A 25,918-nucleotide genomic window follows, 5' to 3' on the forward strand; every position below is an offset into this window, starting at 1 on the left:
ACTAATTGTTGGCTCTACATCCACAGCTGATGAACTTTTGGAGTCGGTTCAGTGGAAGATGCCCGCCACGGCTGATCAACATGAGCAAACACAAAAATGGCTATGACGTCTGATTCACAGGTATTCAGCTAAAATTTGATGCAGTGGTAGCTGAGAGTCGTCCCCCAATTCTGTTGAGGTTTGACCAAAGCGGCCACGACTCACTCCCCCCTTTTTTCATGACAGGATGACCTTGGTTTTAAACTCTGGCGTGAAAGGCGGCGGACGACATGCATTCCCTCAGGGAAACGCCAGGCGTTCGATTGAAACTTCCGTTTCGTTGTGACGCCGCACCCGGCTCTTCAGTCGTGACCCGTCAGCCCTGAAGACAGGAACGGAGGGAAGGTGTCATCTCGTGTCGGCAGCCGGGGGCGAAAGGTCAGGCTGGGGTCAAACCGTTCCCGCGCAGCGGAGCAGGGGCACTGCCGGTCGTGGCGCTCGCGGCAGGAAACCTCCCCTCCTGGAAGAGAAACAGAACCGCTTCAGAGCAGATTCACTTCCCCTCTCACCTTTCTCCATTTGTTCTAATTAGACCGGTGATAAAGCGCCCCCCCAGGAGCGTTCCTGCGGGGGGAACAGCCTCCCCACCCTGATGCCTTCAGTGATGGACGGGCCGAGGTGCGGGCAGGCCTGTGATTAGAGGCTGAGCCGAGGAGGGGCGAGGCGGGAGCCTGCGGAGGCGATGTGGACCTCCAGCTGTGGAGACGAGTCCCAGTCAGCCTAACATTAACACGGGACCAGAGTCCTGCACATCTGTCTGCTGGGAGGTCCCGAGAATCCACAAAACCCCCACAAATCACACCAACAAGTTTCATCCCCATCTTTGTTAGGAAGCTATAAAGAATGTGATTTTCTCCTTTAAATGTCTTTTATTCTAAAACCCTTAAAGAGACAAGTGGGAAACTATTTATACTGGCTGACAGAACAATAAACCTTTAAGCCCAAATGTCTTTTGTTTCTCTTTTTTTTTACATTTTTGCTGATTTTTGTGTTGGGTAAATGAATACAAACCCAAACTTTTCTTTGATTGATCTCATCGGGCACGCAGGAGTCCCGCTGGCTCTCACCTTCCTTGTGTTTGCTTCTGATTCCCAGAATCCCACTGATTGAAAAGCTGGACTTGGAGGAACAGTCCGTTCCCTCGGAGACGGATGGCGCCGGAGCTGCAGAGGTGATGAAACGTTAGAGAGAGACCTGCCAGGAGAAAGGAGGATGGCGGGGAAATGATTCTCACCGACTTCACAGGACTTGGACCGGATTCTGTTCCTGATGATCCTGTGAAGGCAGAGAAAACTCAAGGAAGATTACAGATTCTCGACGTCAAACACACGGGAGGGGTGTGTGTGTGCGTGTGTGTCACCTTTACCTGTTGACCGAGCTGATGCTGGGCACGCTGTCGTGCTCACACACCCCCTCCATCACCAGCCTGTCCCGGATCTCCCAGGCGAACATGGTGGGGTTGTTGTGTTTCAGCTGCAGGATTCGGTGCACGACTCCAGGCGTGGCCACTTTGGGCTTCGAGCCCCCGATCAGCCCGGGCCGGACGCTTCCCGTCTCATTGTACCTGAACAAACGGGGTGGACAGGCGGACAGGTGGACAGGAGGACAGGTGGACAGGTGGACAGGTGGACAGGAGGACAGGTGGACAGGTGACCACAGTCTGCCGCAGCCTGAACTTCACCATCAGATCTAATTATCAGCTGAGCTCTGGACCACTTCACGCAGATTTTCACCTTCATGACCGCGACCAGAACATCTCATCACGTCAGACAGTCCAGCAGAGACCCTAATGACCCTCAGGAGGGAGGGGAGGGAAAGGGATTTGCTTGTGAGTGCAGCTTGGACAGCAGATTAAAACCTCGGAGCACTTCGGAGACGAGAAGCAAATTAAATCCGGTTGATCTAAAAACAATTAAAACTCTGAGGATATATCAGCTGACAGGTTTAATTTGTGAAATAAGAAACCGATTTTGTTGAATAAACCCACTTCCACGTTTCTGTCTCTAATCAGAAACTCAGAGTACGAGTCCATCACTAAATAAATAAACAGGTTGTCAAAACAAAAAGACGTCTTCCACATTGATTTTTGCCAACTGTTTTAGTGAGAAATTTATCACGTGACGCCCAAATATGGGCATATTTTAAACCGTGTTACAGGTGTCTTTATCTTATTTCTCAACACAAGATGATCTCAAACACTGGTCCTTTATTATCATGATTATTATAATTATTTGATTTCTTTTTTTTTGTTTGTTTTTGGGTGGTGTGTGCGTGTGTGAGCTTTAATGAAAGCTGAAATAAAAGTCTTTTAAATATTCCAAGAGCAACCACATTAAAAAGCATGAGATTTAAAAAACAAAGCTTTTTCCATATAAGCTGTAAACATTTAAAGACGTGTTTGTTAAATCCCAGCTCCACGTTGTTCTCTGGTTTAGGCTGCCGTTCACAGATAGATAACTATAAAACTATATCACAGGCACTTTTTATTCTCCAAAATAAAAAAATGCAGTTTGTTTAATTCACAACGCAGCTCACGGGATTCATCCAAACTCACTCTTCTTGTAGCTCGGAATACAGAAATCTGCAGCTTTTCTTGTGAGACTCCAAACGCTGCAAATTTAGTTCAGAGCAAAAAACAAATCAGCTGCAAAGAAATGTGTCGTTTCATTTAGAAAAGGAAGCCGTGATTTAAGATGGGGGCCGTTCTGCAGCTATAAAACCCTGAAGAAGTGTCTCTGTGTGTGGAGGGAAACTCTGAAACAGTCTGAGTGGAGATAAAGGATAATCTGAACATGAAGCAATTCGAAGAGAGGGATAAAGAGGAAGATTTTATTTAAACTAACTAACATTAACAAATAGCTTAGTGTAAAGTTATGAAACGACGATGATACTGTAGTGTACATATATTCTGTTGAATGAGGTTTATATTATTAAATAAACTGATTAAAATCGATTGTAATTCTTTTTTTCTTTGTACATTTCATCGTTATTTATTTTTCTTTCCATCCTCTTTTCTTCTTTTATTGTTTCCACCATCGAAATAAAGTGGTGCAGATTAAACACCAACATAAACTGTGAATCTGTTTGGAAAAGTCAGAATAAACTTGTGAGAAATTTGAAAAGAGAAATAAATAAAAGGAAAAAAAATGTCCAGAAGAATTAAAGCAAGTCAGACACCCGTGCTGCGAAGCTCGGCCTAATTAAAGCCCAATTAAAGGACCAATTAAAGCTTTAATTAAAGGTTTAATTGAAGGTTTAATTGAAGCTCCTGAAGCCTCACCTGGTCAGGATTTTGCTGACGCAGCCGTGGCTGACGCGCAGGCGCCGCGAGATCTCGCAGGGGCGCGCGCCGCGCTGCGCGAGCTCCACGATGCGCCGCCTGAGCTCGTGCGGCAAGGGTCTCCCGTTGATGAAGACCCCCCCGAGCTGGTTGACCCCTCCGTGTCCTGAGCAGCAGAGACGGAGACAGAGACGGAGACAGAGACAGACCCGGTGAGGGGGGCCGGCTCAGAGCCACAGTTCCAGGGGGTGGGTTCTCACACTCACCGCGCAGAACCGCGAGCGGAACCGGGCCCAGGTTCGGCTCCATCCCGGGCGTCACGAACCTGGGGAAAGGTGGGAAAGTTTCCTCCATCCAGCAGCCTCTGATTCAAACTACATCTCCTCCATCGTTGGGACAAACTCTTCATCCAGATCCGCTCATGAAGCTTTGAGGAACAAACAACAACAAACAGATAAATAATAATAATAATAAAAATAAAAAGTTAAAGGCAGCTGTGGGCTCCTGAGCGCGCAGCAGCTGCAGGAGTCTGGACCCTCAGAGGAGGAGCTGTTTGCTTAAATGTGGCCGGAAAAAAAGGGAGGGATGCGTTCAGGGTCCAGAAACACAGAAACACCACCCGGCAGGACCTGGACCCCTCTGAAACAGATCAGTCTCTCCTAAATGATGACATTTAATCACCTGAAATAATCTATTAAACTGGAACAAACTGGTTTCAGCTGTTCAATCACTCGATGATCCATTATTCAATGAATAAGTTTTAAATTAAGTAATAATAATAACCCACAGTATTCTGTGATGTAATGTTGATTTTAATAACACGACAACATAAATATAAACATACATTTGTAATAAATGACAAAAACAAGCTGCTTTACTAAAATGTTCACTTATAACCTGTAGCTCTTGGACATTTCTTGCTCAAACTTTGCATTAATTATGATAACAACAGCCAGGATTTTTTTTTGGCCTAAATTGTTTTAGTTTTTTTATGGCAAGGAGGAACTTTTTTTTTATTTTGTAAAAGTTATTTTTATTTTCTCAAATCCATCTTGGCTTTGAGAAACTTTTGTTGCACTTGCAGTGGATGGCCAGCAGATGGCAGTTGTGTCCACTTTAGTTTTCTATGCGCAGTTATACCATTAAAAACTCCACATATAGGCCTATATACACATATTCAAGAAAATGGCTTTTAAGTTGCCTTCCACTGCAGTGACCACTATGCATGAAAGGGTTATAATGATAAAAACTAGAAAAAGTCATTTGTTCTGAATAAATGGTTCTGGTTATGCTTGTTGGCTGATCTGACAGACAGCAGGAGTTTTTTTATGGTGGTTTTCTGTACAAAAGACATCCTCCATTTTGGCTGTCTGGGACTCATACAGGTGAGTTAATGATCTGTAAACATTTCCTGTGTGTACGGTGACGACAGGAGACGTTCAGAGCCAAGTGTGAAGGAGAAAACACAAACTGTGGTGTGTTTTTACAAAGATTATACTGATCTGGGCTTTTCCTTAGAGAGAAGAGGAGACAGATGTACAGACAGTAGGGAAAAATACTGATGTTAATACTGTAATTTATACATTTTCTTTGTTGGATGTCTGTAACTGGATGATTCTGCTCAGGTTTGGACTCTCAGAACATCAGGAAACAGAAACGTCTCCAGCTGTCAGCCAGATATCCTTCCACCTGCTGAAGATGAACGTGTCCAACTCTGCAGGGACGAGTGTGTTTTCACACCGCGTGGTCCTGATCTGTACGAACTGTCCAACGCGTTCATCTGTTTGGAGGCATCCACTGATCAGGAGGAGAACCTGCACACGAGGCCATCGACACATCACTGGAACTGTGGGGAACCAAGACAGAAACAGAGACAAACAGTACGAGCAGCTGGAACACTAAACAATTACTCTGGTGTCGTAAAGCTCCTCTCAGAAACTGGAAGGCTGCGAGGCGACAACATTAGCTTTCTGCCTCAGCTGCGTCCTCCAGGACTTTCAGTTCAGTTTTCAAGGGCTCATCACAACATTCATGGCACTTCTCATGGTTTTCTATTTGTTAAACACTATAAATTATTAAAGAGCTAAAGAACCTGCTAAAAAACTGTGTGTCTGCTGGAAGCCGAAAGCTTTCACAAATGTAAACAAGTAAAAGTTAAACCTCCAAGCATCCGAAGCCAACATGACCTCTGAAGCGTTATTAAAAGGTAGGATAGAAGCTGAACGTGCAAAAAATACCCTGAAGGTGGCAGCATTAGGTCAGAAATGGCGGAACAGAAGTCCTACTTTGGTTTGTGTAGCAAAACTGTAAAAGCTGAAGATAAAAAAAGAACCTGAACACAGTAAACAAATCACTTTTGGTGAAGCTGAAGAATGAATACAAGTGAAACTTGTCTTTATTATAAACACTGGTTTTATTAGGAAAAAACTGACTGCCAATCCAAACATTAAATAAATTACATAAAATGAAGGCATTGGATCCGTAGCTCTTCAGGACGGTGGCTCCACTACTTCGGAGCCCGAGAAAATTCAGATAACAATATTTTATTTCAGGACATGCCTTTCACTGGCCTCCGTACATTTTTTTCCTGTAATAAACATCTGTATGTTTTATTTTGTTTCTTATTCTTATTTCCCGGACGAGAAGCGTCTGAACGCAGGGCTTGTTTTTTGTTGTCCAACTTTTTTCCCCCTCCCGGTGTTACGTCGAAACGCCGGGTTAGTGCTTCAAACCGCGGCCACATGTAAACAAGGCTACAACGTCTGTCTACGCTTTACGAAGGGAACATTACCATTCGTGATGGAGGCAACGCCAGTGCTCTAAATTAAAAGAGCACGTTACGAAAAAGCGTTTCTGTAAGACAATGGTCATTTAACTTAGCCGTGTTTCGCGTGTAATGTAGCAACATGCTATATTTGCTATTTCACAACAGCGCCGTGTGTAGCCTTAAACTGCGTTACAAAAGGGATATTGACAAAGGCACTCTGCGTTTTTAATTGTTTAAATGAAGAAGCTTTAAAAACATCGTCTAGGGTCTGTTCGTTACCGATTTAAACGTACTCGTCGTTGTGTAAATGAGGAATTAATCCCCGCTGTTTGGCTGCAGTACAGACAGCCGCCGCTGGGTGCCGCTGTTCGGCTGCAGGTCCGTCTCAAACTCCACCATGAACTGCACGAAGAAAAGCGAAGTTGGTGACAAAGCAGGAATCAAAGACGATCTTTACTTCATTGAGGACTTTGGGGGTTCAGACGAGGAGGAAGAGTTTAATTATGGACACAGAAGCAGCATTAAACAAACTGCGCAGCTCGGGGAGGGCTCACCTCCGCTCCTCCTCAGCTTCCCCATCACTTCAGGAAGGACTCAGCAGAACACCAGCAGTGTCTCCAGTCAGGAGGAGGAGGGGGGCAGTAACCTGCCCGTAGAGGAGTGGATGATCCTGGGAGGAGAGGAGCAGGAGGAGGACTCCAACATCCTCCTCAATCTGAGTTCCTGGAGCAGCTCTGAAGACGTGTTTGGAGATAAAGGTTGGATCATACGACTAAATCAACACCTGTGGGAACATTAGTTGCAGTCTGTTCTGTTATCTCTGTTGTCTACGTTGAAGGAAAAGAAAAGTTTAATTAATTAAGCACAATTGGAAAATACACAACAGAATAAAGAGACAACCAAAAGTCAAACAGCAAAGTACAGGATTTATGTCCAAGAAGGTTCAGAAAAAATAAAACCGCAATAAGTAAAGGCCTCGCAGCCATCGAAAGAATACATATCACCCGCTGCTTTTCATGCCAGACTTTTAACCTCATATCCTCTTGTGTTGACGTGCTTGAAAATAACGTGCAATCTCAGGAAATCTCACTCTTGAGTATGTGTGACTCTCAGCTACTACCACACCAAATGTCTGTGGAATTATTTAAATTGAAGCTGTTTTTGTGTTGGCTAAGTTGAGTTGTCTGTGGTGGCCATCTTGAATTGGGTTAACTCCAAAATAATAAGTTGTAGAGTTGTAAAGTATGCCCAGTGGTTCAGGAGATATTTTGCTAACAAACAGGCAAAAACACAACTGCTCCCCTTTCAGTGGAGGGTGATGATAGAACTACCAGCCTACATTTTATAATCAAGTGTTGCAGTTAAATCTTTCATGTGTTTAAGTAACTGTAGCGCTCCTTGATCCTTCTGTCCTTCGCAGATGAACCAGAGGAGAAACCAGTACCAGACATCTGGGCCGTGTCAGAGAAGGACAGGGTAAGTTTTGAAAATGTTTCAACTTAGCAAAAGAATGTAAGGAAATCTGTCCAAAATATGGTTTGTTGTCTAAAATAATGCTGCGGTTCATCACATGTTTGTCCTTTCATTATGTTCAGTACGGTTCTGCTCAGTCTTTGGCCCTTCGCTACTTCATCCCCGGCCGCTCTTCAATCTGTTACGTTTGCAACAAGGCGGGACACTTTGCTAAACATTGCACCTCTGAAAAGGTACAAAAATCACTCATCTGTTTCCCCTGTTAGCTGCCGCAGACAAGATCATAACATCCAACACGTTGTCTTTCGACAGAAGAGTCCTACTTGTGTCCTTTGCGGCATCCAGGGACACATCCAGAGGGACTGTCCAGGCCGTCCCTGTCCTCACTGTGGACTGCCTTCGCACAGCCTGGACCCCTGCAGGGTGCCTCCGGTGTGGAAGCAACACTGCCAACGCTGCGGGGCGACTGGCCACCTGACAGACGTGAGTCTGAGTTGGAGATGAAGGAGTCTGTCGGTTTCGTTCGACGGATTCTGCCGTCTCAGGAGTGGGAGCGAGCCCAGCTCATGAGGCGCTGTTCTGTTTCTGCGAAGAACGTCTCATCTTCAGTGGAGCAGTACAGAGTTTTGTTTCTGTGTGATACTCAGAGGAGGAATGCTGTTTTATTTGTTTGTTTTCTGGGTTTTCTGCAGGCCTGTCCAGATACATGGAGACAGTATCACCTGACAGTAAGTTAAAGATTTTTTTTCAGTACACTTTGTTCATCTTGTCAAGACCGTAATCGGGTCTCGGTTCAAACAACCAAATGATAAAACCTCAGGATTTGTTCAGTCCTGGCGCTAACATGCAGTCTGGACGATTCAGTGACAAATAAACAGGTTTAAATACGAGCGTTCACACCTGGCGTTAAAATGCATCGCTTTACGTTCAAATAAACACAGAACCACGTCACAAACGCCACAAACAACAAACACGAACAAACGCCATTTTTACTGTTTTTTGAAAAGAGCTTTAATTTTTTTGTTTTCAGGTGAAGTTGGAGGTTCCTTTCAAGCCAAGAACGGCCTGCAGCCTCAAACAGAAGAGTCATCGTGCTCATTGTTACAACTGCTCCAAAAGGGGACATCATGGCTTTGTAAGAAATAAATATAAACCAGATCCTCTCCTTACTTCACCATCTCTTCAGTTCCACTTTTTCATTTTGAAAGCTTTATTCTCTGCCTTATGTGGGTCTGAATCTTTGTGTCAGGAGTGCACGAGGAGGAGGATGATCAGTGGCACCTTTCCTTCGCTGCCGTACGTTTGCCACTATGACACCGTGGAGGACATCCTGCAGCGAGGCTCCCGGATGCACACGTTAACCAAAAGTGACAAAAAGCTTTTTTATTCTTATTATTGAACACACAGTGTGATGATCCTAAAACAGTCAATTGTAACTCATTTTGTTGGGATTTTAAAGGCACAACGTGCGATTTTATTCAGGTTTAGTGAGAGTTGCTACTCTGTAAGAATCTTGGAATAATTAGGAAAGTCTAATATATTGATGTGTTTTTAGAGCTCGTGAGCGCTGGATCCCTTCCGTCTTCGGAAAGAACAGAGGACTGCGGCGAGATGAAAGGGAGGAGCAGGAAAAAGCAGGAGGCGGCAGGAAGGAGGAAAACGTGGCCCGAAAGGCGCAGAGAGAGGCGGGAGGTGAAGCGGCTGAGAAGGGAGGCCCGGGTCAGGCGGGAGGGCGGCGGGCTTCCGAGGAGGTCTCGCTGCGGCCTCGATGGCGAGGTTTGCCCCGCCGACCCCTTCGGACACGAACAGCTCGTCCCGCCTCCGAAGAAAAAAAGGAAGGCGGAGAAAGACGGGCAAAAGAGCAGGAGGAGCAGAGAAGCGGAGAGGTGGAGGAAAAGAGGCGGGCTTAAACGTGGAGGTTTGTAGCCTCCATGCTGACTGACGTCTCTGAAGCAAAGAGCCTGCTGTGATCCACAGTAAAGTTTCTGTCCACGTGTTCATGGGTCTGTTAGCAAAATATTTCATGAACCACTGCAGAAGTTCTGGAGTCAGCCCGATTCAAGATGGCTGCCACAACTCAAAAATGGCTGCAGCTCAGTCAGTTTTGTAGATATGGAGCTGAAATTCGATGTGGTAGTAGCTGAGAGTCATTCATAACACATATTCTAAGCGTGAGATGGCACCTAATGTTACTTTTAAGGTTTGACCAAAAAGGCTACAACATTGTTTCTCAACCTAGGATGATTTTAGTCTAAAAGTCTGTCAGGAAAGGCAGCGATCAATATGCATTTCTGCAAGGAATGCTGGGTTATTTTCAGTCTTTCTGGGAGGATTAAATGAAACTAGATAACATTGTTGTAATATTACATCTTATAGCTTTTTAAAACTTGTTTAAAAAATGTAGATAATGTTCAGTTGAAGAATTTTCCTCCTTATCCAGTGTGGTCTGAAAGCCCTTTTGCATTTAAACTGTTTGTAATCACACGCTTTTAGGACAATTTTTAAACACATTTTGTAATGCTTTTGCAGCAGTTTCTTGTTTTTTATACCTGAATGGCAGAATGTGTTTGTCACTATACAGTGTATCCTCCAATAAATAATTAAGTGTTACAGTAATCTCTTACGTGCTGCAATAAATTATTTTTAGACGCTCAGTCTTTGTAAGGTATGACATTTAAATCGTCAGCTTCCGAAATTTGTCTTTTAAAAACTGAATTTTATAATCTGTACAGTGCTATTACATTTGTTATGCACAGTTTGAACATTGTACATTAAGCATGTAGCATTACTCGTCCTGTAACTATGCATATTAAAATGATTAATCCGAGTTATGCATGCGTTTTATGTGCGTATTCCTTGTATCACATACATTCCGCGCAGCAGAATGCGCTCTATTATAAAAATTCGTCCATAAATACTATGACCTCCTGTACTAAAGCCATATATATCTGTGTGTCGTGTATGTTGAGCACATCCCTCTGAAAAGCCGTCTGCAGCCAGTGGGATTTTCAAAGCGTTGAAGCTGCTGAATTATTAATGAGCGGAGCAGCTGCCGGAGGTTTGCCAGACCAAAGCAATCGACTCCGATAAGAAAGCGCGCCGAGAAATCCATTTTCGCCGCTACTAAATATATCAGCGTCGCTGCTGAGGGTGTTTGGGGGTTTAATAGAAAAATATGCCGTCGAGTTTTTTCCGGTTCGCATCGAGCAGCGGCGCGAAAAGTCGCCGCTATGGAGCGGATCGTCCTCTGCCATCGATTGGTCGCGACTCGGCGGAGACGCGAGCCTCCCATTGATTGATCTCCGCTCCACTCCCCGCTGACCAGAGAAAACACCCCGATAGCGAATGCGAGAGGGGATTTAAATTAGACAAATACCGTCCGGTTTGGTTGACGGACGAGGCGGCCGTCTGCTGGTCCTCATGCGGGTCGAGCCGGTCCGACAGTAGGTCCGCTGAAGAGCCGGGTTCGACGCGGATTCAGCGCGACGCCAGTTAGGTTGTAATGTCGGCTTGTTTTCACTTGTTTTCCCCCGTAGACCTCGCTTCCTGTTAGCCTCGGGCTCGCTGTGGGGGGAGAAAAATAAAATAAAACAAATCGAAATTGCGCTAATGATCGAGCGGGTATGACGAACCCAGGCAGAAGTAGCCAGCCATTCCAGCTTAATTGTCATTTCCAAACGAATTTATGTTAATAAGTTTTGTTTTATAACCAGTATCCGGGTAACTTGCTAACGCTCGGCAGCTAGCCACCTTCTCCGCTTGTGTTGACGGACTCAAGTGTTTAATTTTGTTTATTTTGACGGCGACCACCCAGCGAAATCGAGCTGGCGTTTTAATGTAGGTCTTCGCAACTCGACCAGGACTCCTGTTATTGCGACCAGTGCCTGTAAAACACTTTTCTTTAGCTGCCGGAGAGCCTGACAGCTTCCACTGTGAACAAAGACTTAACGAGGACATCACTGATAACTAAGATTAGAGACACCAGATTTGGGTTGAGTGTGTCTTTGTGCAACTGTAGTATTGTTTATTGAACATCTGTTTATGATTGCTGGCGTGGAATATTAATAATAGTAGTAATTAATTAAAAAAGGGAGCATTTTCGTTGAGTTTACCCGCAGAGACGGATGCAGATCCGATGGTTGTGCTTCCCTAAAACAGCCCTTTAAATGCACCAGAAAGCATCGAAAGTAACCGATCGGCGTCGAAAGTAACCAGGGAGCTTCCTCAGACATCCACCCCTCTTCATCCATCCGTGCATCCATCCATCCACCCACCCACCGCCCTCCTCTCCCGGCTCTCCGGCCATGGACCCCCCGAGGACTCGGTCACGGTCTCGGTCTGGCTTCTATCATTTCGCCCTGAACGGAGGAGGTGGAGGAGGCGGCAGCGCTGTCGGTAACGGGAGCCTGATGAGCGCCAGCGGGGGAGGAGGGCTGAGCTACCAGCCGCAAAGCAACCCCGGCTGGGCAGGACGGGGCTACCCGGAGAGCCAGCAGCCCCAGCAGCCCCAGCCGCCCCAGCAGCAGCAGCAGCAGCACGGCCCGGGGAGCTACCTGTCCGCGGGGGCGCAGCGCCACAACGCGCCTCACAGACACCCCGGGGCTGGTAAGCAGGCTTAAAGCGAGCAGGGGCCTGCAGCCCGGCTCCATGCATCATTACACACACACACACACACACACACACACACACACACACACACACACATTTAGAGGATACACACCCCCTGAGGGATGCAGGCAGACCACTTGCAGCTTATCAGGCTTTGAGGCTTTTAACTAAAAGCTTGGTGTTTTCTCTGCCAGCTGATGCACACAAGACCAGCTGCATGTTGCAAGAAAATAAGGCAACATGGATTCTCAGCTCTGGCTGCTTTTGTTGAAGTCTGATGTGTGACTTGTGTGCGTGTCCCAGAAGGTTTGGAAAAAAGAGCATTTCTTTTTTTTGTTGTCAAAGAAAACAAACTTGAGGCCTGCTGTCTTTCATGCCAGAGATTTAAACTAAGGTCATCTAGTATGGGAGTCATAGGCGTTTTCTTCAAACCTTGAAAATGATGTTATGCACGACCTCGTGCGATATCACAAGACGTCGCCCTCGGAGTATGACTCTCAGCTACTATCACACCAAATTTTAGCTCAATATTTGTGAAACTGACTGAGTTGGAGCCATTTTTGTGTTGCCGTCTTGAATTGAATTGATTCCAAGAGTTAATTGGTTGTTCATCCAGTTTGGTGAAAATCCATCCTGTGGTTCATGACATATTCTGGCAAAAATATTCTTCTAAAAGTTGGTTTGTGGACATTATGTGGACTCGTTGTGCTTCTTCTTCTACAGTCAGGACTAAATGCATGACATTTATGATCAAAAGTGATATTTGAAGCCTTAAAATAAGCTTTGTAAAGTGAAACGTAACCCTTTCCTTGGAAGCAGTTTTCATCTTTCCTGCCTCAGATAGGAAAAAAAACAAATCCCTCTTGGTTCACCATTAACCCGTTCATCCATGAACTCCAGTTGTCTTGAAATACTTCCCGCTCAAAGTTTTAAATGTTCCTTAAAAAAAAGTGTATTTTTGGGGTTTTAGCAGACGGTTCAAAGAGAAGTAAATCTAACAAGCTAAACAGGTTTTAATGTCAACCTGCACCTTTTTTTGTTTTGAGCATTCAGCAGCTTTCCACCTCTGACCATTTAAAGGTTTTTTGTTATTTTTGAAAACCTCGTTTGCGCTGGCAGTTTGGAGTCCATCAAAATAAAAAAATGTAAAAAGTTCTCTGAGAAGGAATGACAGAAGGTTGCTGATGAAACCTGAAATAAGGCTCACCGAGGGGACGCTCACAGAAACGTGTCTAGTTTGTGTAACTTGACGTATTTGTTGCTTGTTGTAGCGTTCTCTGTCTTCCTTTTAGCAGCTGTGTGTGCACAAGAAGTGTCTGTACACAAAAAACTGTTGAAGGGAATCTTCTGATTTGCTTGTTTATCTCGTCACGTTTCGCCTCCTGGCACCATTTTATGCGTCGCGTGTGTCAGGTTTGGATATGAAGGGGTGTTAACACGTTTTCCACTTCTTCTTTTTTTTTTTTTTTCCTAGTGGAGCTGCCTGCTTTCAAACGTAGCTTTAATAATCAATCCGTCTTAAGCGATTCATACTAAACCAGCTAATTCTTTTTATTGATCTCTGCCGATTTGAGCGGCGGATTTCTGCATAAATAGTTGGCGGTTCCTTAAATGCATCTCTTCTTTTTCTAAGTAATGGCCCAACGTGTGTATCTCAGCTAAAGACGGCGAATACATTTCCGCTTAAAGCCGGCTCATGTTTGAATTTGCTACCTGGCCTCCCGTGATTGTCTGATGAGAAGGAAAACGGTGTCAGTCTCTCCCTAGCAACTGTGCTCTGAGGAAATAAGGTCATGTCTGCTCGCCAAAGAAACCCATCCATCCTGGCTCTAAAGCCCCTTCTCCCTTTGCCCCCCCTTGGGATGAATCAGCATTAACAGACCTAGTTCTTGGGGGGGGGGGGGACACATGGATCACATGGACAAGTTCATAAGGAGTCAGAAGGGGCCTTTCTTGGTGACGGCGGCAGAATAAACAAAAATACACAAGTTGATAGGTTTTAACCTTTTTTTTTTTTTCTGATAAAAGTGGGGGAGCCTTTTGCCAGTCTAGGGTCATCTATCATCGGCCGCTCAAACTTCTCTGTCCACATGTTGCATCCAGGCTGCACATCTGGACCGTCAGATAAACAGATGGGGGAACGCTTGTTTCTCTGAGATTAGATTTATGGCATTAATGCTTTGTTGTGATGTTCTTTTTGTTATATTGCGGCGCAAAAAGTGCTCCTTTATTTTTGCTCAGGGACACTTCGGCATTGTAGAAAATTAAAGTATTTCTTTTCAGCAACAGCTGTGTTTTTCGCAGTGGTTACACTGGTGTGTCGCTTCAGTTGTTAGAACAGTGTTAAATACGCAAATATCAATTGTATTTCTTACCATTCTTGACGTGGCTCATGCTCTTGATTTACTTAATAAAAGCCAAAAGCAGAGTTGTGATTAAAGGCCTAGCGTTTGCTGAAGGAATGCATATCACCCGCTGCCTTTCACACCAGAGTTTTAGACTAAGATTATCTTGTGTTGCGAAATGACAGTCCAGCTGTTTTGGTTAAATCCTTACAAATAATGTCATTCAGTCTAATGTAGGATTGCGAGTTTTCACGGTGGTTTTATGGGATACTTTGCTAACAGACCAACATTAACACACACTGGCACAGGCAAAAAGCATGATCGCCTCCTCCGTCATTCGGTGCCATGCAAATAAAAAGCTGAATTCTTTTTTTTTTCGTGATAGAAATTGCGGGACACCTTTCTTTCTGTGAACGGTGCCACAGGTCTTAGTGCCCGTGAGGTGTAACTGGAGACACACAAAGGAACAAAAGCCAACAAGATGCTCTGGTTTGTTGGACATGCTTCATGGTTGACATCTGCGCGTCTTAACGGCCCTTTCATGTCAGATCAGAGGGAGTGATCTGTCTGCGAGAGCCAAAGACGGCCAGAGTTCGCCGTGACGTCTTCCAGAGGTCGCTTCCTTTCTGCTCTTTGTTGAAAGCAGTAAATTTGACTTTTTTTTTTTTTTTCAAAGTAGAAACTCCCCTCTGAAGACTCAGGACTGGAGCCGTCTGCGTTGTCAGAAGCACATTTTTGTTCCTTTTTATAAATCCGATGAAATTTCTTCGAATTAAAGTGTGTGTTTTGGCACTCGGGGTGATTTTTGAAGTGCGAGATAAAATCAAAGTCAGCCGGCCACCTGTGTTTGGTGTTCTGCTTTCGTTAGCTAAGCATGTCCACATATCTTGTGATGTTGATGTTGTCCTCAGCCCTGTTTTTTATCTGATTATGCTTTTCTTTTTTTTTTCTTTCTCTGGCCTGCAGGAGGTGTGCTGCATTTTCACCCAGATAATGTGTGCAGTGAGGATCGGGACAAAGTAAGGATGAAAGATGATCACTTCCTGTTCTCTCTGCTGCACTCCTGGTTTGAATAGAATTTGTGTTTCATTGTTAACTCCGTCTTACCCCCCCCCACCTTCGTTTTCACAGATGGAGGACAGCCCCAGCCCGAAGCGGCAGCGCCTTTCCCAGCAGTCCATGTTGGATCTAAGCTCCGCCCCTCCGTCCACGCCTTCCTCTCCCATCCGACCGTGGGAGCTGCCTCCTAACCGCAGACCACACCCCCACTACATGCCTGAAAGGTGCCACACACCTGTCAGAAACCGCCGCAGGTATGTCGGTGGCACAGATACTCACCGGATCAGTTGTTTTAATGAAGAATTAGATTAGATGCACACAATTATGACAAATGACAAGGCGTGTATGTTCCTCCTGTTTCAGGTTTGTGAAGGTTGTTCTCCCTCTCAGTAGCACCTACACCAAGCTTTCTTGTTTTTTTTTCTGTTTTAACTTGGGTGTTTGTTCACATCTCACTCATATTCTGATTTCTGCAACATTTCATTCCACAGACAGGATAAAATTGATTTATATTTGTTTCCATCCCTATTTATAGTTTTTAATTTTATTTTATTTAATTGTTTCACTTTAAGCATCACCAGTTTAGTCAGATCTAAAATAAAACATTCTTTTTGCAGTTTGTTGCTCTGTTTTTTCATAAATATCACCTTCAGCTCTGTAGTCCTTCCTTCTTTCTTTCACCTCAGCCCTCCAATGAGATGTCAACGTGGCCGAAGGGACCGTCTGACCCGCCACCACCATCACCACCACTACAACGGCAACAACAATCACCACCACCACCACCACCCCCCCACAGGTCACCACCACCACCACCCTCACTCCCACCACGGCCCCGCCCCGGGCCATCAGGACGAAAACTACCGCCACCCGGCTCCTCCTCAGGGTTACCCCCCCTACAGCCAGCCGCCTCCCCGGGGGCTGGGGTCCGGTCCCGAGGAGCGCCCGGGTTACCATCCCCCAAACCCCTCCCCGAGGCCCCTTCACCAGTCGCCGAACCTGTCCCCCAGGCTCCTGCACCCTGGGGCCCATCCGCAGCATCCGCACCCCCACCCGTCCCAGCAACAGAGCAGCGGCATCCTGGACCTTCAGGAGCAGGTGGGGTTATTTGCTTTGTCGGAGGGTTGTGTGTGTTTTTTGATGGTTAGTCATCCATATTTAGGTTTTGATCATTCTAAATGACTGAATAGAGAAAATATAGTTGTTTTGTTAGTTCTGACATATGATAAAGATATAACTTCTTATGGGAAATGCCAGAAACGTCTTGTTTTTTACAGTTCGTGTATAAAAAGAGTCTGTAATTGTTGTTTTGCTGCCAGACATCCTCTCCGTAGAATCTGCTTCAGTTCTGTTCACATCACCTGTCTGCATCACGTTGGAAACGCTGCACGTTTGCTCTCCACATTCAGGGTTCAGGTCCAGTGTCGTATCCCGTGTCCCCTCCGGGCGCGCCGCCGGGCCTGCCCCCTTGCTCGGCCCCGCAGCAGATCCCGGCATGCTCGGTGGTTTTCAGCGGGCAGCATTATCCCGTCTGCAGTGTTCCTCCTCCTGTGAGCGGGACTGCACTTCACCTCATTTGCAGTTCTCTTTAAGATAACCATTTTGTTCCAAACCTCACCCGTTCTGTGTCTCTCTGCCAGGTTATTCAGACTTGTTCTGTCCAGCATTTGCCCATGCCCTACCCGTTCCCGTCATTGCTTTCCAGTGACCCGGCCTTCTTGATTCCCCCTCCTCACCTCGCCCATCCTCCCACGCACCTTTCCCACCATCCACCCCACCTGCCGCAGCCGGCGCAGTTTGGACCCTACCCGGCTCAGCAGGCCCGATCGGTGAGTAGGACATCGTACTGATTGCATTCTTCAAGGTGAAATGAAATAAAACGTTTTCATGTTTTTCTTTTAGTTAAACGCTTCCATTAAACCCCATCCAGAGGTCCATTTCTCTGATTTAAAACGTTAATGACTTGTTTTTGGAGTTTTTTTGTGTCAAAATCCCAATATGGGGTGACTGTGTGGGCGGAGTTACGTCCTCGGTTGGTGACGGAGGCGGAGCCAGCTGTGGCAGACCGCTGTAGGTCACTGAGGGAGGTTACTGTCAGTGTTTATCATGGAAAATGGAAGCAGAAGAGAAGGACGTTTTTGTTATAAAGAGTACTGGTTTGAAAACTTGTCTTTCTTTTGGTCTGGAGTGACGCTGTCTTGAACTCAAGCTCCACATTTCACACGGGAAGTTCAAGGAGTTCCCTCATCCGGACAGCCAGAGGCTGCGGTTCCAAAAAAACCCCCCCAAAAGGTGGGTTGGGATTGCGACAGGTGGCGTGTCCAAACAGGAACAGGTGGTGGGTGGCGGTCTGAACAGCGACAGGCGGCGGGGTGGCGGTTCTTCTGTTGAAGGTTTGTATTTCAGGTTGGTCCTCTTCTAACCGTTAACTCCACAGTCAGTCAGCAGACTTAAGGTTGTGATTTCCACCAGGAGCTAAACTAACATCCATCAAATGTTCTTGTCCTTCGGGAAGCTGAAGGAAGAAACACCCGTTGTGGTTTCGGATCGGTTTACACGGTTAATTTCAACAAGCTGAACCATTTCACCTGCAGGTATTTCCGTGTTTACTGTTCACTGCCTTGTTCTTGTTCCTGTGTTTGACTCGGGACACGTCACTTCCGAGTGGAAAATGACGAAGAGACACTAATAGTTTTAAAAAATCTTTTATTATTAATTTAAAATTAGTGTGATTTTTTTTTTTTTTTTTTTTTTAATGCAAGACCCTGAAAGTACCTTTTTGTGACTTTCTTTTGATTGATACTAGCTTCAAAACACTTTTCATTTCCCCTTTTTAAACCCGGAGCTGATCTGGTGTCAGATACGGCTGTCTCGGGTCTGAAAACGAAGCAAAACGGTTTGATCAGCCAATTAATGAAGACCATTTTTTTATTGTACGTCCTGTTTTATTTTCATCATTTATTTTTTCCTGACTTCATGATTTCTGCAGAAATCGTCTAATTGTACGTGGCGTTATCGTACGGAGCGATGAGAAGCGTCTGCTAATAGCGTTAAATTAACTAGTTTCCGATCATGTGTGTTCTGCAAGCGCTCCTAATTAGCACCGCTTTGTCAGATGTAAATTTGCTTGTAAATGCAATGAAAGTGTGGAGAGTGTGTCGTTTTCTTGCTCTTAATTTGTAAATTTGCAGACGTGTTGCGTATGCGACTCCCACCTGTTTTTTTTTCTTTAATGAAGGCTGTAAGAGGAGCCATCCTTCGTGCGTTTGAGTCTCGCTTTGGTAACAAGTTGCTTCAAGTCCTTCATTAAACCAGTTAAATCTAGTTTAGTCATCATGGCTGAAAGATTTATTTAGACGATTGAATTTGGTCAAAACATGCTGGGAAGGAGACCACACTGCCCCTCTCTCCTCTCCTCATGGAGGCTGCACAGAATGTAATGTCAGCTGCTTGTGGTTAAACTTATAATTAACAAATCTACTCTTTAACTTAAAGCTGGAAACAGCTGAGGGTTTTCTTTTGTTTGCTTTTCATTGGGTTTAATATTGATCTAAATTTGCTGATTCTTATTAATCAACCTTTCATGAACTGAAGACGAAGCAATCTTAGATTTTTATTCTGATTTCAAGAACAAATCTAAACATTTTCTTCAATCCGAGCGACTAAAACACTTGTTCAGCTTTGTAAACTTTGTTTTTTGTAATTATTGTCGTTTTCCCACTCCCCCCCTCTCTCCCTCTCGTCTCCCCAGCCTTTACAGAGGATAGAGAATGACGTCGAGCTGCTTGGAGAGCACTTGTCTCTGGGCGCCGGGCTCCATTATTCTCCCGCCGCGCACCCTGCCCTCGCCCCTCACTCCACACAGCTCCACTTCCTCTCCCATGATCCTCTGCCACAGGAGTTCTTTGGAGTGGTGAGCACAGAAAATAGATAGATTAAAGCAGGCGCAGAACTGAGTAAAAGGTTCCAGTTATCCCTCTTTTTTTTTTTTTTTTTTTGCTTCCAAGGAGCCAGGATTTCTTATAATCTTTTAAAGTGGTTTTGATCTACAGTCCTTCAGACCTTTTTTTTGAAGGTCTTTCAGGAGTTTTTCACTGGACCTTTTGTTGCTTTGTCACTCATTATTTGGTCCAGTACTTGACCATTTTCAAAGGAAGTTTTTTTTTGTTTTTCTAAGCTACCTAATTCTGACCTAAAACCTGCAGCATTAGAGGCTCGTAGACTCAGAACATGAACCACTGTCAGCACATAGAAGAAAACAACCTTAAATTAAATTTTTAGGCACCTTGTTGCCCGCAGCCTTTCACCAAAGCACAATTGTTCCCATTTCTTTCAATGAAACTATGAGAAACTAAGAAGATAACACAGTTTGACAGATAAAAATGGTGTTTTAGCTCCAATGAGGTGATTTCTACAGAGCTGTTAGCTGAAAACTTGGCATAAAGTAGATGATCAGCTGAAAGATGATTCCATCTGTGAGGTCTCTGCTGGAGTTTTTCCTAAAGATACAAATACTGTTCACTTCCTGCAGATTTGTTTTAATGACTGAGACGTCTTTTTTTATGTCCTCCTCTTGTCCACTTCTTTATAAGCACAGACTGCACATCAGGTACAGGAACTGGACAGAGACCACGTGACAAGAATACATGAAAGTCTGGGTGCTTGAAAGCAAACGGGGCAGAAACGAGGGGTGCACCTGTTTTATTATTCCTGTGAAATTCTTCTGACGTGTTGTTTTTATTTGTTGTTGTCGTCACTCCTCCCTCTAGTCTTATCCAAACTTCATCCCTCGGCGTCTCCCGGGGCGGCGTTACCGTTCGCAGCAGCTTCCACCTTCGCCTTACCACCCCAGCCTCTTGCCTTACTTCCTGTAGGTATCCTGGGAAACTCGCTCACTGAAATCTACTGAATCAATGTTGTAAAACGTGGGATACTGAGATACGCACACACACGGCGTAAGAGGCAGTTTAATGTCTTTAGTGCCAAATTAAAGCGCTGAATTGAATATACTAGAAAAAATATGTGGATTTAAAATGGCTTTAAATAAACCCAATGCATAGAAAGTGGTGACATTTCTCATAGTTTAGATGAAAGGTTTTACTGTGACGACATCATTTATTCATCTTGAGAGAACTTTTTATCGTGATTGAAGAAAACGGCTGCTTCTCGTCTGAAACGTTGTAAAAATCTCTGCGCAGATCGATGCTGCCAGTCCAGCCCACGGGTCCTGCAATCAGCCTGGAGCTGGATGTGGACGACGGAGAGGTGGAGAACTACGAGGTTTGTCTGGCATCCCTTTTTATTTAAAAAAAAAATTCATCTCATTCATTAAACACGTCTCATTCGTATGCCGTTGGCGATGTTTTCTTCCCCGAAGGCCCTCCTGAATCTCGCCGAGCGCCTGGGAGAGGCCAAACTCCGAGGACTGACCAAGGGAGACATCGAGCAGCTTCCTTCCTATCGATTTAATCCAAACAATCACCAGTCTGAACAAACACTGTGAGTTGTGCCGATGAGAGGGAAATATTCTCGTGTTTTTTTTATATTTAGTCAGAATTAGGAGCTCTTTAGTTAAAGTTTATTAGGTAAAAGGTTTCTGATTGAGCTTACCTGTCAGGCTGTAACAGCACTTGTGACTTTCTTTTGTCATCCAAAAAAATATTTACTAAACAAGCAAGTTTTCTTCTGAGTATTGTCCCTAAATGACGATGTCAAACTCAGTTACAGGTCACCCGAATGCCTCATTTGTCATGCCAAAAGAAAAGAAAAGTGTGTTTACACAATAGGTTTTTTGTGTTGCTGCACATGATGCTAACAGAGGTCTGGTTGCAGGTGTGTGGTGTGTATGAGTGATTTTGAGTCCCGACAACTGCTGCGAGTCCTGCCCTGCAGCCACGAGTTCCACGGAAAGTGTGTCGATAAGTGGCTGAGGGTGAGTGAGGACAACACGAGGACGAGAGACTGCCACCGTGTCCAACATCAGCTCCACAAGCTTCCATTTACCGATATTTAGTAACAATTTTACCTTCATGTTTTTAAGTGTGCTATGTTTAACGTACGTTGGGTGCTTTGTGGACTGAGGATTTGCATTTTGTTCATGTTCTTTTTAATTTTTTCTCAAGTTTTGTAGATCGAAACGTCTGAGTAGGGTTTTGGGTCTTTGAAAGGCGAAACAAATTTTACATTCAGGTGTTGCATTGGCGTTTCTTGGCAAGAGATTTGTTCAAATGTTCTAAAATTCAGCGTTAGTCACCAAAAGTATGAAGCAACCTCCTCCAGGAAACAACCACCTAAAGTAGTTGAACGTCTCTTTGTGATTTCTACTCGGAAAAAATCCAATAAAGCCGTTTAAACTTCTTGTGTTAATCATAACACAGTATTCCTGACCTCCTGGGTCATAACATTTCAAATCAGTACAAGTAATCCAGAAAACTTTTTGGAGGAGAGCGGTGTGTACTTCCTGCCGTCGTTTATAAGTTTGGAGCGTCGTCGCTGAAAACGCGGGTGCTGAAAGCTAATTTGCTGTCTTCTGTCCGTCCTCAGGCCAACAGGACGTGTCCTATTTGTCGAGCCGACGCCTCAGAGGTCCAGCGAGACTCGGAGTGACCACAGGAGGGAGCCGTACCCTCCCCGTCCGTCAAACACATCCAGCACTGCCTGCTCCTCGTGCATTAACGCACATCTGTGTGCGCTCTCTCTCTCACACACACACACACTCAACATTACCTTCACCACCTTCTCCTCCATGCTTGTCTCTCATTTTCAAAATTATTGCATTGTAGATTTGATTTTTTTTTTTTCCATAAAATAATTCTACACTCCTTTCGTTTCTGTACATGCACCAAGGTCCTCACTGTCAGAGAATGACCCACTGTTTGTGTGTGTGTGTGTGAGAGAGAGAGAGCGTGTGCACACCTGCATGTGCCACAACTGTGCAAGCATTTCTGGGGGTTGGTGAAGCTCTGTAATGCAGGGCTTCGTTACATGACTGTGTTTTCAGTATGCCTGTATTTGGGTGTCCCAAACGTCCCAAAACATGTTTGAGTTACTTTGTCCTGTACTGGACAAACGTAACATGAGAGTTTCTGCTGTCATGATTGACTTTTCTTCCCGTTTGTATGTTTATGCACTGTCTGTATGCACACTCTGAGCGCGCGTGTGTGTGTGTGTGTGTGTGGGGGGGGTTATAGACTTTTTTTCTAGTTTGACACTAAGGGTCCATGCTGCCACTGTAGTTCTCAGTTGCCTGTCTGATTGATTTGATTATTATTATTATTATTATTATTATTATTATTATTATTATTATTATTATTATAATAGATCTTCAGTCAGTTAACCTCATCATTCCGGTCATTCATTACAAGCACTTCGAAGTACTCTTCTGACATAAAGCAGTTCCTGTTTTCCTTTCCTTCCGTTTAAGAAGCAAAATTAAGTTTGTGATTTTTGCAGTGGCACATGTTACATATATATATCTATATATATGTATATCTATATACTGTATAAATCTATGAATATGTATACCAAATAAAAGGCTTGATATGAACTTTTTAAACTTTGTGTTTAGTATTTATGTTTGTTTTTTTCCCAAAGTAAGTGTTGAGTTGTATAGAAGGCCGGGGGCAGATGAAGTCTGACTCGGCTGCATTTCTTAGTGTCAGATTTTAAAGTGTTGTTTTTAAACACAACACTGCAGGATGCTGCTGTGGATGGCCTCATATTTCCAGGTGATTTCTTAAAGTGCAATGCCTACGAGTGACCACTGGGAGGTGCTGCTGCTTTTCTAAATGGGCCAACTTGGGTCATGTTTCGACTTTCCCACTGATCCATAAAGGAAGTCAAACTTTTTTCACTGCAGGTTTTTTTTTGTGCAGAGGGATCTAATTTAGATGGAACTACGTGACACTTGTAAGGTTGAGTTTAGGGTAAAGGGTGGTTGCATACAAACTACTTGTGAGGCTTTTTTAAGGCTGTTGACTCTGTAGTTTTGTGACATTATAGTAGTTTCCATGGAAATGGCCCTGGTGTCGTGTGAGGAAGCTGAGGGTCAATTTGAGGTTCTCATGGGTTGAAACTCGCTTGAGCAAGACTCTGAATCCTGTCCCTGCTTTAACTGACATGTAACGTAGTCAATTAAACTATTTAACTAATTAAATACACTCTGCACCTTTTTAAGAAAAAACAAACTGTCAGTGATATAGAAAACTAATAGTAGAACAGTATAGTAAGTAGAAGGTTAAATCAGATTAGACCTTTTAGGTACAAGAAGCAGTCGTTGTCACTGGTTTAAAACTTTACTATGTGATCTAATGAAATATATATACTGTTCATGATGCTCTGACTGTAAAATGATGTAGTTCAGATAGTGGGGTTCTGTGGAAAGGTTATAAACTGTATTTGACTTTGAACAACCTCAGTTTGGAGAATTTTAGAGTTTAATGCTGACCTGCTTGATGAGCTCATGGCTAGTCTTAATGGGGCTCATTTTATAGCGGTTCATTCAAACGCTATTCAATGCAGTGTACACTCCTTTAACAGAACCGTGTGACCAGTTTCTAGGCCGTGAAATGGAGAGAAAAATCAAAAAAACAAAACTGCAGTTACAATATTAAATGCCACAACAAAATGGCTGTCTTATTAAAAAGTGACTGAGTGGACAGTTTGGACTCGTTCAAAGAGCTGTCTACTGCAGGTAAGACATTAATCGTTCATAATCTTTCCACGGAGCCCCCACTTTAAAACACCCTAACTATCCCTTTAAGTCAGCGGTGACAGAAATCAGCATCCAGCTGGTGCAGACAGGCTGCCCAGCTCCTCTGGAGACACTCGTCTCCTTGCCGGCTGTCCTCGTCTCCTCGCCGGCTGTCCTCGTCTCCTCGCCGGCTGTCCTTGTCTCCTCGCCGACTGTCCTCGTCTCCTCGCCCCGTCCCTCCTGCTGATCAGCAGCTCCTGTGCTGCACAAACAGCACGAAAGGCCAGGCGTCACCTGCAGGCTTTGCTGCACAAGTGGCTTTTGTTTTGTTGCACAGCTCGCCTGGGGCTGCTTGAGGCACAAATGTCATTGTTTTTTTTCCAGCGGTCCGCAGTGTTCAGAAAACATCCATGAAGAATGTGACAGAGTTCTCAGGGAGCTAAGGACCGTGTTCCTCTCCTCTCCGTGCCACCATCTTTAAAACCTGAATTTTACTTTTTGTTGTGTCACTACCTGGCTCAGGGATTGTGACAAAACAAATGAAAAAGGTCACAAGGATGATAGTTCAAATATTTATTTAAAAGCAATGAAAAATGAAGAAAAGCAAACCTGTCAAGAAAAAATTAGGTTAAGCTAAACTAGTATAACCAAGACAACCCATAACCAAAGGAGGACAAACAAGGAGGAGGTTAGGCCTAATAGGCCTTTACATTTTGGTGAACTGTGTGAGTTCTGATTGACTCGGAGGATTTGAGAAATCCCAGACTGACCTTGTGTCGTGGAGATCTCTCCTCGTTACCACAGGCCCGCTGACCAGTTGGATGTTTGCGCTTCCTAAAACTAAAACACTGTAAATCAGGGGTCTCCAGTCCTGATTCAGTGGTTAAATCACCTCTTCATGTTCTGCAGAAGCCTGTTAATCACCCATTGATTCAGATCAACTGTGTTGGAGCAGAGAAACAAATAAAACATGCAGGATGGTGGCCCTGAAGGACCAGGATTGGAGACCACTGCAAATGAAAAGCTTTTTGCTCAGACCGATGAGTCACTGTTTCTCTTTTCATTTTCTGCAGCTATTAGCTTTCCCCCCTTTGCTTCCACACCAGCAGCATTTCTGCTCCATCTCCTCTTTTCCTGCTCTCCTTGAACACTTCGGTCCTTCTGTGACCTTGCTCTCTCGGCACCATCCTCCGTTTTATTTTTCCCCTCTCTCTCTTTCTGCACTCACCACTTTCTCCTGCTCTCCTCTGTCTTTTCACTTATGCGTCTTCTCTTCCAGCCTCCTCCTCCTCTTTGCTTCTGCTGCGATCACCACCCACTCCTTTAACCTGGTTCTGCTGCACTGAAGCAGAAGTGACGGGGGAGTTCTGTCCGAAACTGTTAACTTCTGAGGAAGACATAATTGGCCATTTCCTGACTGTGGTTCTGGAAACTCTGAAGGCGCTTGAGTCCATCATAGTGTTTTAACATTTGTTGAGTGTAAAATTAGCAGAAAACTTGAGGACTATGCAGGACAGAAATCAGTTGTTTTATTTTAAAAACTACTGATTTTTAGCCAGATTTATTACAGTATGCTGTTCTTTTGTTTATTTAAATGCATCATATTGCATACATTCATGAACTACTTGCTCAAATATATTTATTTTCCTTCCTTTGAT

General features: G+C 44.5%; 3 protein-coding genes across 5 annotated transcripts; 2 read left to right on the top strand and 1 right to left on the bottom strand.

Annotated features, from left to right (window-relative positions):
* Positions 1 to 341: 341 nt before the first annotated feature.
* LOC108243021 (paired box protein Pax-5-like) lies at positions 342 to 3,628 on the bottom strand. Its single transcript, XM_017428194.1, has 6 exons — positions 3,586 to 3,628; positions 3,320 to 3,485; positions 1,406 to 1,603; positions 1,274 to 1,314; positions 1,107 to 1,202; positions 342 to 499 (listed from the first exon to the last, which is right to left on the bottom strand). Exons 1-6 carry the CDS (start codon positions 3,626 to 3,628, stop codon positions 342 to 344), a joined length of 702 nt encoding a protein of 233 aa, XP_017283683.1.
* A 2,203-nt stretch (positions 3,629 to 5,831) lies between these two features.
* LOC108243017 (zinc finger CCHC domain-containing protein 7) lies at positions 5,832 to 10,390 on the top strand. 2 transcript variants are annotated; one of them, XM_025008588.2, is made up of 8 exons: positions 5,832 to 6,844; positions 7,507 to 7,562; positions 7,682 to 7,792; positions 7,875 to 8,042; positions 8,252 to 8,287; positions 8,590 to 8,694; positions 8,809 to 8,926; positions 9,115 to 10,390. In XM_025008588.2, the coding sequence occupies exons 1-8, from the start codon at positions 6,484 to 6,486 to the stop codon at positions 9,483 to 9,485; spliced, it is 1,326 nt and encodes a 441-aa protein (XP_024864356.1). In that variant the 5' UTR covers positions 5,832 to 6,483; the 3' UTR covers positions 9,486 to 10,390. The 2 variants fall into 2 exon arrangements, with proteins under 2 accessions (XP_024864356.1, XP_024864355.1); XM_025008587.2 differs by having other exon boundaries at positions 6,017 to 6,844; positions 7,872 to 8,042.
* Positions 10,391 to 10,855: 465 nt separating this feature from the next.
* LOC108243082 (E3 ubiquitin-protein ligase RNF38) lies at positions 10,856 to 23,123 on the top strand. Of its 2 annotated transcripts, XM_017428299.3 has the most exons (12): positions 10,856 to 12,164; positions 15,479 to 15,531; positions 15,644 to 15,825; positions 16,258 to 16,666; positions 16,978 to 17,118; positions 17,209 to 17,397; positions 19,320 to 19,481; positions 20,338 to 20,438; positions 20,767 to 20,848; positions 20,946 to 21,067; positions 21,401 to 21,500; positions 22,112 to 23,123. In XM_017428299.3, the coding sequence occupies exons 1-12, from the start codon at positions 11,864 to 11,866 to the stop codon at positions 22,172 to 22,174; spliced, it is 1,905 nt and encodes a 634-aa protein (XP_017283788.1). In that variant the 5' UTR covers positions 10,856 to 11,863; the 3' UTR covers positions 22,175 to 23,123. The 2 variants fall into 2 exon arrangements, with proteins under 2 accessions (XP_017283788.1, XP_017283787.1); XM_017428298.3 differs by having other exon boundaries at positions 21,401 to 23,123.
* Positions 23,124 to 25,918: the final 2,795 nt, after the last annotated feature.

This window comes from Kryptolebias marmoratus, linkage group LG9 (genome assembly GCF_001649575.2).
Source record: "Kryptolebias marmoratus isolate JLee-2015 linkage group LG9, ASM164957v2, whole genome shotgun sequence".
NCBI classification, from domain to species: Eukaryota; Metazoa; Chordata; class Actinopteri; order Cyprinodontiformes; family Rivulidae; genus Kryptolebias; species Kryptolebias marmoratus.